The sequence below is a fragment of the Pteropus medius genome, unplaced genomic scaffold (assembly GCF_902729225.1).
Source record: "Pteropus medius unplaced genomic scaffold, Ma_sr-lr_union100, whole genome shotgun sequence".
Taxonomy (NCBI): domain Eukaryota; kingdom Metazoa; phylum Chordata; class Mammalia; order Chiroptera; family Pteropodidae; genus Pteropus; species Pteropus medius.
In genome coordinates, this window is record NW_024352947.1 from 3,990,055 (window position 1) to 4,004,698 (window position 14,644).

The 14,644-nt window shown below is 44.8% G+C and overlaps 1 protein-coding gene across 1 annotated transcript in view; it reads left to right on the forward strand.

The window, feature by feature from the left end:
- The window catches only part of RYR2 (ryanodine receptor 2), a 535,670-nt gene that overhangs the window by 446,829 nt on the left and 74,197 nt on the right, over nt 1-14,644 (forward strand). Inside the window, exons 71-75 of the mRNA XM_039850351.1 lie at nt 5,057-5,227; nt 6,258-6,317; nt 7,436-7,570; nt 11,121-11,233; nt 13,598-13,694. Of these exons, the coding sequence (XP_039706285.1) occupies nt 5,057-5,227; nt 6,258-6,317; nt 7,436-7,570; nt 11,121-11,233; nt 13,598-13,694 (576 nt within the window). The remainder of the gene's footprint in view (nt 1-5,056; nt 5,228-6,257; nt 6,318-7,435; nt 7,571-11,120; nt 11,234-13,597; nt 13,695-14,644) is intronic.

Genomic DNA, 14,644 nt, shown 5'->3' on the forward strand with positions numbered 1-14,644 from the left:
ACTCACACATTCGCACACTCACGCTCACACACTCACATTCACACTATACTCACAATCACATTAAACACTCACTTGCACACTAACACACTCAGACACATGATCACACACAAACATGCTCAGACTCACACTCATACATACACACTAACTCACACTCATACTCACATACACTCATACTCATACAGACACTCACACTCAGCACTCACACTCATACACACATGCTCACACTCAACACATACACTCACTCATACACACTCACACATTCAAACTCACTCAAACTCACACACTCACATTCACACACACACAATCACACAGAGTCCCAGAATATACGTGTCACACAATATGCACATCGCTAGTCAGAGTCATGTACTGTAGCCCCCGATATGCAGGGGTTGTTCCAAGACCCCCACTGACGCCCGAAACCACGGACAATGCCGATCCCTGTGTACACGCTGTTTTGTCCTGTACGTAGATATGATAAAGTTTAATTTATAAGTTAGGTACAGCAAGAGATTAACAACAAAACTAATAACAAAATAGAACAATCATAACAATATGCTGTAATAAAAGTTATTCTGTGGTTTTCTTCTTTCTCAAATACCTTTTGAATGATTTATTTATAGAATTTTCCATTTACTATTTTGGACCATGGTTAACCGTGGGTCACTTAAACCACACGAAGTGAAACCACAGGTGAGGGGTACCTCTGTATTCACCAAGAGTAAATGCTTGTGCAGTCACCTGTGCCAGCTGTGTTGGCTTCTGAGTGATTTGTGGCATTATTTGAGACCCACATGGGTGAATCTGGTTCTCACGTGGGAGGCTTTGTTTTCTCGGTCACACATGCTGGGGAACGGAGGAACTTTCTTTAAAATCCATGCCTTTTCCCTTTGAATTACCACTAAATAAGGAAATGAGTGTATCACGTGGGTGACAGAATGTGCTGCCACATGGCCCACAATGCTCAGCAGTGCGGCATCTGGCCCAGGAAATCATCCCCACCTTCCCGTAAATCATGGGACAAGAGCTGCTGTGGGAGGGGCACCTGCTCCACTGAGCCGTGCGTGACCAGTCCGTCTGGCCGGCGTTGTTGGCGACTCCAGGACAGTCGAGTAGCCCCCCATGGCACCCCGGTCTTAGAGTCTGGAGTGCCATGTGCGTGACACTGTCACACACGAACCGGAAGCAGACGCCGGCTGGAGCTTCGCCTGCCCAGGACTCTTGTCCGACTTCCGCTGGCCGTGGCCCTGAGACACTCAGGGAGAGGGGACCGTCTCCCCGGGGATGGCAGTAGGATGCAGAGTGACAGCTTGCTTCTTCCAGGGATGCCGCCCCGTGAGCACACGCTTCCCACATGTTCTGAGCTGGAAACTTAGTGGATTTCTCTGCTAGGACACACGTCCTCAATGCAGGCCAGTGAGAGAGGCATCGAGAGAGTTCATGTGAGGATGACAGTGACCCCAGGGCATAACCCAACTCAAGACAGTCGAGGGCACGTCCTGTTCGGAATCCTCGGCCCTCTCTCCAGCGTACTAGTCCTGTGATGCTCAAAGCGCAGCTCGAAGCACTGGTCCTGTAACCCAGACCGAGACATCTGTAAGCATCCACTAACAGTAACACTTACTCCTATTGGCAGGAAGAAAAAAGGAAAGTAGTAATAGGAGCCTCTCAATTTTAATGTTTTGCCCTAAAATTTTCTCAAACCTCTCGGTCTTTTTACTACATGAACACTAACTCTGTGAGACAAGATAGATAGCAAATAACAGCATTACTGATGAAAAATTTGAAATCGGCGATTATGCTTTGCTTCGTTTTTGCCTGCATATGTGCTTGAAATTTTATATCATATAAGTGTAATAAACTTTTTTTCCTAGAAATAATGTTTCTAATTCAAACAGGAGTCAAATACACTATGTCATATTGTTTTGCTAAAGGAATTATGGTGTCCATATGTGTCATCACATATGTCCGTTTAGACAGATCTGAGAGTCACTGTGTAGGTCGTAGCAGCATCTTTTTTTTTTTAATGAACATTTAATTTTATTATTAGTTTCAAGTATGTAGTATATTGTTAGACATTTATATAGTCTGTGAAGCGATCCCTAATTACTCTATCTCCCCTCTGGCTCTCCACCCAGCCGTCACCTCACTGCTGACCGCACGCCCCGTGCCGTGCTCCCCACCCCCGTGACCATCTATCGACTACTAATTTGTGCTTCTTTAACCCTGCACCCCTTTCTCCCAGCCCCCTGAATGACGCTCCCTTCTGGCAGTCACCAGATTGTCCTCTGTATCTGTGAGTCCGTTTTCGCTTAGTTTGTTCTTTTTCTTCCTTGGACTGTGTATATAAGTGAAATCACATGGTAGTTATCTTTCTTTGTCTGACTTATTTCACTCAGCATAATAATCTCTAGGTCCATCCATGTTGTTGCCAATGGTAGGCTTTCATTTTTTATGGCTGAGTAATATTCCCATGTATGCGTGAATATAACTTCTTTATCCAGCCCTCCGGTGATGGGCATATCTTGGCTGTGGGAAATAGCGCTGCCGTGAACATGGCGGGGGCACAGATCTTTACCGATTAGTGTTTTGGTTTTCTTTGGGCAAATACCCACAAGTGCAATTGCTCGGGCAAAAGGCAGACCCCTTTGCAGTGTTTTGAGGAGCCAGCAGTGTGCGAGGGCTCCTTTTTCCCTGCACCCTCACCAGCACTCGTGTTTTGATCTGTTGACGATAGCCTTTCCGGCAGGCGTGAGCTGAAATCTCGTTGTGGTTTTAACGTGCAGCATCTTACCTGCATTTTTATCAGAATCAGTGAGGTGCTCTGCTGACCACAGATGGCCTGAAGGACCGGAAGCGGGGTGAGGTCAGGCATCCGTAACTCCGCCCCCAAAGCCTCTGTTCAGGTCCGTCGCCAGGAGTGGATAGCAGAAGGTGGTCCTGGTCTCACACCTGAAGCTGACATGAATAGAGTTGAGAGCAGAGACATGCAGCCTCAAGGACCTCTGTGGCAAGACCCCACGCGTCTACCTGAGGCATCGCAGCAGCAGACGATCCGCCCTCCCCCCGATTCCTGAATTAGATGGCTTAAGAAAAGGACAGTTTATTCTACTGCCCTCCTTAAACACGCTAACATATGGACCGCATTATTGCACGTTCACACCCGATTCGAATGTTAGGGAATTTTGAAAGTGAAATATCATGCAAATTCAAAAGCTTCAGCAGTGCCACGCAAATTATCAAGCGGTTCCTCTGGGCAAGGCCCAGTGCTTGCTTCTGCATCTACAGAAAAGAACGAGGCAGGCACCCAACAAGCAAAACCCAGTCAACACAGATGTACATGAGCCTGTTTGATTACTTGCGGATTTAATTTCTTCATACTAGCGGTGGACTGCATCGCCATCAGTGTTCAGAGATTCATTAACTTCTCCGGCCAGTTTACCAGTTTCCGTGGCAGAGAAAGCAAGATCGTTGTTTGAGCATCAGTGGGAATGAATCTAGTGTTCTCAAAACTGAGCAGTTTACAGTTGCCATTGGTGTTGACAAATTATTTTCACTGTAAGATCACTTAAACATTTATAAACATCAAACCAGGTGAAAGCTCCTTTTGTTTATATAACCATAAACCACAGAAACTTTATAAGTTAAAATCAAAGACAACTCCAGCCCCAGTAAAATTTAGACTTTAATGTGTTGGGTAATATTGTTTTGCTGAAACTCAATTACCGGTATTAGACAGAAACATGTTTGAATAATTTGTATCAATTTGTTTAATTTTTAGGATGGTGGTTCCTCATTTAGCTGATTCTGTTTATCACTAGAGATTACCTTTCCTTTTATGGCAAAGAGCTTGTTTAAAAACCACTGATTCATTATTTTATGGGTTAATCAGTTTAATAGTACAAACAATTATTCACATACTTTTTCTACTAAACTTACTGAAAACGATCTCTTACAAATTGATACAGATAAAAGTGGGACCCATGCAATTATTACATCTCTTTGGAAAGTGAATATGATTTTTATAGCTATGGTTTAAATATTATGGGTTCGAGATAATCTATCAGTATATACTATACATATAATGGGACACTTTAATATATAATGAACGCAATATACATAGCTACCATCACTATATGGTGACTCAATTGTTTCAGTACTTTCGCTATATGAAAACTTCTTTCAACATCGTGTGATGTATTTTGGGGAAAACAGATCATTTGTATATTAAATCCTGTTCTTCTTTCTCAGTAGCCCCAAACTATTACAATAGGTCAGGATCACGAAAATATCTTCAGTGTTTGATTTATTGCTACAAAAAAACTGAATAAGCACAAAGAAGTGGATATGAGACAATTATTTTAATTTTGACATTAGAACATACAAGTATGTTCTAAAATAGGTAGTGAGAATACTCACTACCAGTGAAAATTAGACTCTGTCATTTGAAGTGGCTCCGTGGCTCAAGCATAATCTTCAATAAAATCACAAGTAGCATGGTCACGCTCCATTGTAAACAGGTCATGCAGAGATGATCTCAAATATTTACATAACACCGATTAGTATATTATCTCTATTTCTGCTAGACAAGGATCAAGGCTCTGGGAGACAAGTCTGCAGATTGTAGAAAAGGCAAATGTATTTTATAATAGTTTTATATATGCTGTGTGTGCGTGTGTGCGTGCTGCAAAACAAGCATTTATCGAAACAGAAATACCCCACTTATTCTCAATTATTTTTCCTTTTAACATTGAAAATTAAAAAACATACAATATCAAAAGTTATCACAGGGTTTCCATATATCCATGTGCTTCTCTAGAATTACAATGTGCGTTTTCCTTCTAGCATTAGATAGAAATCCACGTGGGAATCTGAGAATAAGACTTCAGGTTAGCAGTGACGCTAGGCAGGAAATCGAAAAAGTACTCAGAGGAGGATTTTCAAAAATAGGGCCCCGCAGAGAATGCGGAGGACAAACCCCAGCCAAGTAGGAAAGGCTCGCGGGTCTGGGTCTGGGAGGAGGCGATCGCAGACCCCGACCCCCGTCTCGGCCCCCTAGGCGGCCGGGTCTGACCAGGAGCGGAAGAAGATGAAGCGCAAGGGAGACCGCTACTCCATGCAGACGTCCCTCATCGTGGCCGCGCTGAAGCGGCTGCTGCCCATCGGCCTGAACATCTGCGCCCCGGGCGACCAGGAGCTCATCGCCCTGGCCAGGAACCGGCTCAGCATGGTGAGTGCCCGTCGGGCCTGGCCGGGAGCTGGGCGTCCGCCCGGCCCCGCTGCTCTGCGTGGCGTTTCCTCTGCACGGACCGCTGCTTCATGCCGCTCTCTGTGGCTCTCTGCACGGGCCGGGACGCCATAGCAAAGACGCTGGGTTATTTTGGAGGCTGTTTTTGTTTTCACATTAAGTTAATCGCCCTCAGGGCACATTCAGGAACCATGTGGAACAGATACAAAAGGCTGCCGGTAGTGAAAAGATGGATTTCATATGAAGTACATAAAATTTGTGATGAGAGCTTTATTCACATTTATGGAGCGTGATTTTTTCAGCACTGGAAGCGTAATGTGCTGATTGCGGCTAGGTGCAGTGTTGGCTTTTAAATCGGCCGCTCTTGGCCAGCATCAGGATTTAAGTTCTCACGATTTCTTTCTGGCTTCTGGCTTCTACCTTCGTGGCTTTGCAGATGATGATGCAGTTTTTCAAAACTACGTCGGAATTACTATAAGTATTTATGTAGATTGGAGGACATAGTCTTCCTTCCCCGCGTATTCCGCAGCACCCCGACCATGGGAGCTGAGCCCCTAAGAGGAGCCCGCTGGGGGAGACCGCACAGTCTGAGCAGTTCTGTTGGTGGTTGTCTAGTATTTGGTCCTCAGGGTGTGCTCCTCGTTACTGGATGACAGGAGGTGTTTTAAGGGCTTGACTTGCTTGGTGGAGACTTGTGGGGACGCTGGGGCCTTAATTCTATTTGAACTAAAGGCAAGATGCCTCCACTCCCTGAGCGGGGAACTCCGTCCCGTGGAGGCTGATGCACTTATTGTGGCGTTAAGGTGGGTGGTTGTCTTGGTTCAAGTCACAGCAGCTTCAAGAAATTATCTGAAAGAGATCCCCACCCCGAATTCATGGCATGCATTTAAATCCTATAAAGAGGGGTTTGTTCAGAAATATACTGTTTTGAAGGAGCTCTGCATTATTTCTATTGACTTGTAACAGGTGATACTTATAAGTCTTCTTTTAGGTAACATTTATTTCTTGACAGAAAGACACTGAGGAAGAAGTACGCGACATCATCCGCAGTAATATTCACCTACAGGGCAAGGTAAGCCAAACATAGGCTGAAGCACAATTAGTACTACACATTCATCTCGCGTTAGAACAGTACCCCAAATGATGTCACTGTGGCAATTAAGATAGTGAAAGTGTATTTTAGTCATTATCCTACGTACAAATTCAAGACTAAGATAACAGTAGATTATCAGAGGTCGTTAAACTTTGAAAAAACATGTCATCAGTTGAGATAAAGGTTGGAACTTTCCTTCCTATAAACTGAATTTGAAGACCTCTGGGACATGGAGACAGATGTCTGTAAGAACTTGAAATTTTATGTGTGCTCAGACATTAGATACAGGCGCCGTGTTTAAGAGTCGTCAGTACACAGACGATACTGAGAATTGCTTTACGAGGAATAATCGAACTTACCTAGAAAAGCAAATGTGCAATTAGAAGAAAACGGGCATGGAAACCAAGGTAACACCTGCTTTTTAATGGTGGGCAAGAAAAAATTGTCAGAAGTAGTTTTTCAGTCCACTAAGTGTGTCCTGTTATTTAGAGGCTGTTTGATACTCGAGAATAAATTATTCATTTGTTTACAGAACCTGTTAGGTAATGTAAGAAGTCCAGCAATTTATCGTATTTGCCTCGGCCCGTTTGTTCCTATTCCGTGTCCCTTCTGGGGAATTGGTTTTAATTTTGAAAATGTCCAAATGCTAAGAAGCAGTGAGTGCAGCATGACGTGCCTCCCGAAGATCCAGACCACTTTATTCTAGAAGAACAGAATATGACGTAGGCGAGAGATGTCTCTGCAATATTGACGATGCACGTGTATTTCATTAGAGCACATTTCGTGTGCGCTTTGATGCTCACTCACACGCTGAGTAGGAGGTTAATTCCTGTTAGAGCACGATCTCTTTTCAGACGGCAAAAAAGACGTACATAAAGCCTCCAGCCGAACCTCGAGTGAAGAGTCTGTGCTACACACACGATGTCTGGGGAGGCCACGATCCCGGGACGTGCTCAGGGCCCCAGGGGACTCGAGAACGGGGTCCTGCTCTGTCTTGGTCTCTGCACGGTTTGATGCCGTGCTGCGCTCGGTCCACAAGCAAGCCCTCCCCGCCTCGCATGGTAACTTGTGTTTTCCGAACCTTCTCTGTTCTGCAGTTGGAGGACCCTGCCATCAGATGGCAGATGGCTCTTTACAAAGACTTGCCGAACAGGACTGAGGACAGTTCGGATCCCGAGAAGACAGTAGAAAGAGTGCTGGACATAGCAAATGTGCTTTTCCATCTTGAACAGGTTAGATTCTGTGTTGATTCAATCGCGTTCGCCTTAACCGTGTAAAAATATTTCAAAAAGAGGTTGCGTGTTACTTTGTTAACTATGATTCAAAATCTGGCACTTTGTTAACTATGATTCAAAATATTCAGCGTAGTCATTACAAAAAATATATGACTAAGGAATGCTTAGTATCCAATAAGCATAATTTCCTACCTTATAATTTTTGCAGCAATATACATTTAATGTGTTTTGAAAGATCAAGGCCTTTGTTATCGTTCTCAAAATATTTCTAAAAGTATACAGATAATTAGCATTGTATACTTATTTTTATGTCCTAACAGAAATTTCAGGAGTTGCAACCTGATCTCAGAAGTTTTATGCTTGTATCATTTTTTATTACTGCTCAGGTAGTAGCAGAAATACTACCTCTCATCGGTTTAGTAACCGCATTTTTTTGACACTTAACCCCTTTCTTTTTGTTAGACTATTTTTGAGCTAATTTTCTCCAAGATCAGTAAAAAATTGCCTTTAGAGAAGAGCAATGCGTCGATGTTAAAACCATGCGAAAATATTGTTTTTATGTAATTTTTTAGTTGCATCCTGTTTTCAACCACAAAGCTCACTGCGTGTTTGATTTTCTTATTCGTTACCTTTGCTCCAGAATTCCCAGTATCAGTCAGTATCAGTCAGATGAAACAGTATCAGTCAGCGGGCTGTATTTTTGTGTAAGGAATCTTCTGGCTTAGGTAAAAGACCTGCAACACGCAGACCTAGTGTGTATTTCTCACAAGGTCCGTTCAGCCCGGTATCACAGGTGACTTGGTGTGACCCAGAGCTGTGACCCACCATGACAGTGCCCACCTGACATGGCAGGTCGCTTCTTTCACACAGAACATTAAATGATGAAATGTTCTGTGTCATCTAAGGAACTCTGTGGCCTAAATGTTCTGCGGAACATGTTAGCATAGCAATAATAAACATTTTATATTATCTGGTGACCTTCCATCCCCGTCCTGCCCCTTTAAATAAAATCGGCGCCATATAATTTATCACCGTACTTGATGAGATGCAGCTAAGATAGTCAAACCGGATGGCTATCAACATATTTTGACATTATATGACATCATAATATTAGTTCTATAACATAAGGAACTTAACATTTCCCTGTTTCCATAATATTTTCATGAAATAGTAAATAAATGCAAATTACTATCAGCAGATGACAAGATTTGAGGGAATGAAATTTTAAGTGATGTATAGAGTCATAGAGTTGTGTTTCTAGAGTTATCTAGGTATTTAAAAAGATAATTAAATGTTAATTAAATGGCTACTAGAGCACTATTTCTGGCAAAATCACCGTATCTGGATTTGCTTCAATGACTTTTTTAGAAACATTAATGGAAGCTTATTGAAATCTGATTATATTTTATTATAATCATTTATTATATACTCATAAATATAGCCAGTCATAATGGGCGATGCCATTTATGAGCAGCAGGCTCGTCCCACCGGGCAGCCGTGCCCTACTGCAGGGCAGCACCGTACTCAGCAGGTGGCCGACAGAACACGGTCCCTTCACCCTGGTCCCTCGAGGACGTGGACACAGACAGGGTCAAAATATGAAAGTGCCGCTGCCTGAGGAGACATGACAAATGCAGCGAGATGGCTGTGCGGGGAAGCGAAGCTTGGCGGGGCAAGGACAGAGCGGCCCCAACTCCATCTGGCGGGGGAGTGGGGGCCCCTGTGTGAACCCCAGAGGAGGAGTCGAGGTTAACCTGGGAGAAGGTCAGGGGTCAGGTTTTAGTTAAGGCCAAATGTTCTTCAAATTAAGGATATGCATAAAAAGACACTATTAATTATCAACAAACAGAAAAGTGGGAGGTACGCGTGTGTGGAATTCATGCCTTTAATACCTCTGTTCTGATGTGAACTTATGACCGAGTCATAGAATGATTTGCAAAAGACATTTCCACTCGCTTAACTCAATGCAAACACAGTGGGTGCTCAGGAAATACTTGACTCGGTTTATCTCAAGTACCGGTGACCTTTGCGAATGTATATTTTGCACTGTGCACCTGGTAATTTTCCTCAGGAGAGTAAGCCGTCTCCTTGAGATTCCCTAATATTCAGAAAGTCTGGCCGAGCCAACACACTGCGCGTCCAGGGGCTCCCACAGTTACGGGAAATGTCCCGCCTTTGGGTCGCGGAGCTCACCGTTAACTGTCCACTTGATTTGTAGGAAAATCACTGCTAAGGTATTTCCTCGTGTAACAAGATTCTCTGTCCCCTCGTAAGCTTCATGGCGGCAGAGGCCTCTTCCCAGTTCACTGCTGGGCATCTCCATGCCCAGGCATCTGTGTTTGTCGACTGTCCCCCATGCCGATCACAATGCTACTGTCCCACAAAAAGCTCCCGTTTCTAGTCTTGGTTCTCAGAATGGATCTTTGAATCGAAATGTGTCAGGTCTCATTGGACGATACTGGCCTGGCCTGGATTCTGTTTTCGCCTGTGATAAGTCTCAACAATGCTCTATTTCATTCAGCACAGTCACAGAGAAGAAAAGTGAGGTGGATAATGTCAAAAAGTGTCTGTTGGTCCCCTGGAGGGAAGAGGGTCACAGAAGCAAGCGCTAGTTCAAGGCGGCCGAGTCGCCTTGTTGAACTGTTTAAGCCCCTGCAGCCCCGACGTCTGTGGCTCCTCCAGGCAGCAGCACGTCCATGACCCTTTGCTGCAAAGGACGATAAATCTAATTTTACTTTTTTTAGCTAACATAACATTTCATTTCTTCCAGAGATCTACACGTACGCGCTGGAGATATTACAGCCTGGGAAGTAGTGTTCAATTGTGTAGAGATTGCTAATTAGTGTAGAATTACACGTTTGGGCTTTTTTCCTCTAATACTTAACAATTAATCTCTTTTTCCTCCTGGAGTTTCAGACACCATTAGCTAAATAAATAGCTTGCTTGCATCATTTACTACAGCTTTTAAATTCTCGTTTGTCCCTATCTAACCAAATACTTATCCATTTTAACATTTCCTCAGCGTTAAATTCTTTTACTCTCTTAGTAATGTGCTCGTGAAGCCTGGTCGTCTTCTCCGTCCTGTTATATTAAGGAACAGTAGAATCTTTATTCGAATTTTCTTTAACTGCCTCTGTGTATGTTTATTGCTATAACTCATAATAGAATTAGTTGAAATGGATACATAAATAAAAATAAGTTAAATTTTTGCATAGGCAGAAAATGTTTTAGAACTATAACCAAATTCTAAGAAGGGAGCAAAATTTTTTATAGAACCGTTTTAATATTCCTTTGATTTTAGAGATGACATAGTTTCTAAAGTACACAGTATTGGAAAATATTATATTTTTACTAAGAAAGATATGTAACATTTGAAACTATTTCAATGTTAGCGTTGGGTAACTTTTAGGACGTTGGCTTTTCTGTAATTTTAAGGTAATTTTGGAACTCAGAGTTCGAACGCTTTTACCTAAAAGGCACAGCATCTTACTCTGGCACGTTGAGGATGGCGTGGGGTTCACTGTTCCCTCGTGTGGTTCTGCCTCAGGTGGAGCATCCGCAGAGGTCCAAGAAGGCCGTCTGGCACAAGCTGCTCTCCAAGCAGAGGAAAAGGGCCGTGGTGGCCTGCTTCCGCATGGCACCGTTGTATAACCTGCCAAGGTCAGTGCTTCCTCATGGCTCCGTTGTGTCACCTGCCAAGGTCAGAACTTTTTTTAATGTCTGTAATAGATTAAAGTGATTTTTTTTTCCCTGGCGAGGGCTGGGAGTCTAACATCTGCCTTAACGTGCATGCGACAGTCCGAGAGAAGGAGGGAAGATGTATTGGCTCTTCCGCGTGATACAGGACTTTGAACTTGTTGGGTCTTCCCAGAGAACCGTGGTCTGTGCTGCGACAGTTCAGTGACGTTTAAGTACGGAGGAAGGTCAGCTCACAGACGTGAGGCCGGTAGAGTAACGCGGAGCTGGTGCTCTGAAGTCACACCGCCTTGACTGGGAGCCTGGCATTGCAGCTTATGGCTGTATGACATCCGTCAGGTTCCTTTCCTGACTTTGTTGTACTTTCCGTGATCAGATTTACATCGTAAAATTGTTCAGATCATTTAAGGGGTCGGGATATGCAGAGAGCTTAGGACTGAGCTTGTCCCAGTAAATTAAGTCGGTTATGCCTTTGAGGAAAAGAGCTGATTCGGAACTGAGTCACGGGAACGGGGGATACGCCCGGCGGTGGCGGGACCGTCTGGTGGCGGCAGAGCAGGCACGTGTGTTTGCAGAGAAGCAGCCTGCGCTCATGTCACCCAGTGGCCAGGCCACCGTGTCAGCCTTTCCCTCTCTGAGCTTCAAACGAGTGACCTCGTCGCACGGCTGGTGAACGGGACTCAGCACCACGAGGTCCCTTTTTGGGACATCTGCCTATGCCGTGCCCACATGCCGTGCCCACGCTCTATGCCCGCTGAGGGCCGCTCACCTGTCTCCAGGTGCAGCAGCTTCCTGCAGCATCGGCTGCTCATCTCTCGGCTTTGCTTTGTGATCCTTCAGAGTTTCATTCAATTTTTTATCCTTAGCACCTAGAACGCTGATGTCCAGTAAGCATTTGAATGAGCGAATGATATAGGGCAATGAGTAAAAAGCCAAAACAGACAAAATGCCACCCCTTTTCCTTCTGCCAAGACCACTGGCTCACTTGCAATCTTGTCACACGGAGTCTGAAACACGCTAATGTCCCCTCTGACCCGTGTGCTCTTTCTAAATTCTCCGGCTTGATTGCGGTGTCACCATTTAGCCAAACGGAACGTCAGCCTCGAGTTAGTCTTCCTGTTGCTCCCCTGGTGGCTTGGCCGTGCTCGAGTCTCACGAGATCCCTTTGGACTGGTCTGCGTCACCACCCTTCCTTCCGGCCACGGCCACGTCTTCGGCTCACTTGCTCATTGCTTCGCATCAGCTTGGTGGCTGCAGGTTCTGAGCTGGTTTCGACGAGGCCACAGCGTCTGCTGTTCCTCTGGCACCCAATTCCCAACATCACATCCCTCCTTCCAGGGGTTCTCAAGCCTGGCCCTTTCAGGAAATGTGCTAAAACACGTCCGAGAAACAGCCGAGCCTCAACCTGTAGAACGAGATTTCTGGAAGGGCTTAGCACGCGTATCGTCCAAACGCCACACGGGGGAGTCTGATGGGCCAGGGCGGTCCAGCCTCCGTCGTGCACAGTTCGGGGTGGTTTGAGCTGTGCTGTCGGGCCCTCGCCCCAGGCTCCAGGGCCCTTCACAAACCTGGCTGTTTGTCGCACGACCCCTTAGCCTGCCTTTGGTGTTGTGAAGCTGTTCGGCCTACTACGGCACCGTGTCGTTTTAGCGCAGCTGATACTCTGAGTCCCTTAACTTTATCCCTTCTTAGATCTCTTACCTTTTCTTATCCTGGGATCGTATTCACGTCTCCGATCAACTGCACGAGGAGTTTACTGATCTTCTGGGCTTCCCTGGTCCTCTTTCATTTCACAGGCAACCGTTTATCGTCCGTATTCCAGGATTTAATCCTTGGGCACATAATGCCGTACGGTTCACTCGATGCCTTCTGTTCTGGAATCCTCGGGGCTGGTATCTAATGCTGCCTCAAACACCGAGTAATTCCTCGGTTACGACACTGTCTGCCCGGAGCCACCGCCATGGCAGCTTCCATTTAATGCTTTGTATTTATTATTCCACTTTAAGTCTCACAAAACTGAAGCGTGTATGAGGTTATCCTAGTTTATAAATGAGAAAAATGAAAGTTGGCAAAGTTAGATAACTTGACCAGTGTTACAAAGCGTAGAAATGTCTGAGTTAGGACTTAAATCTAGGATTTAAATCGAGAAACCTTGCGTAATTGAGAACCCTTGCATAATCCACTACAATGACTGCCTGTCCAGTCAAAAGTAGGAAGTTTATTTCTATTTTATTTTTAGTGTACAGAGATCCAGTGACAAAGCACTACTGAATACCTTTTTGATTTATTAAAAAGAAAAAACACTTTGAAATTGTGCTTGTCTTCCAGGCATCGGGCCGTTAATCTCTTTCTTCAGGGATATGAAAAGTCCTGGATTGAAACAGAAGAACATTACTTTGAAGATAAACTGATAGAAGATTTAGCAGTATGTTTTTCGTGGGCTTATAAGATGTAGGAGGGTTTGGGTTTGGTGGTTGAACGGTGTGCGCAGTTATCACGTAACATTCGAGAGCAATGTTGCTGCCATGTGTCCATCTCAGAAAACAATTCTAGATCAACACCGCATTCGGCATTTAGGGCCGAATTCCCTTTTCTCATTTCAAAGAGATCTCAACACCAAACAATTCAGAATTTAAGATGAATTATACAAGTTTCTTATTAACTAAACCTCGACTTTGTTATTCTTTTGAATTCATCCTTAAAGCACCTTTACACAGCTCAGAACAAGGCTAGAAGCTGAACCATAAAGAAGCTGAACCAAAAATAAGTTGAAGGTTAACAAAAGCGAATGAAAAGTAGTGGTTTTTAAAAATACGCAGAGCAGGGACGGTAGACCGGACAGGAGCAGGGCCGGAGGCCGGCGAGCAGCAGGCAGGCAGCACCCCCGGCCCCCTCGGCCCCGGGCTGTGAGGGCGCACGCGGTGGGGGGGGCGCGGGAGGCTGTGCCCTCACCTTTCACGCCCCGGGTCTGTTTAAAACTGGCCGGAGTCAACGTCTCAGGAAGACTGACAAGCATGCCATTCCATGGGCCTTTGCAGACTCGTGAGGGGCTTCGTGATCCCAAGTTAAAGACCTCCTGCCTAAAAGTTATTTGTTTAACTCACAGATTATCAGGGAATATAATGGGTAAACTAATTCAGTTCATGAAAGCTGCATCCTGATTTCCCCCAGTTATATAACCCTTAAGACCAGGAGAGCGCGTCTGCGGTGTGGAGAGAGAAGCCAGTCTGAGTGAGCGAGGCGGTGAAGCCACAGCGGTCACTGTCGTTCAGCAAGAAGCGACTTTCCGTATTAAAAACGCTTAATTCTCCTCATGGCGAAAGTGCCATCCAATAGTGCAAATCGATTTTTTAAGTCTTAAAAGTAACCAAAAAT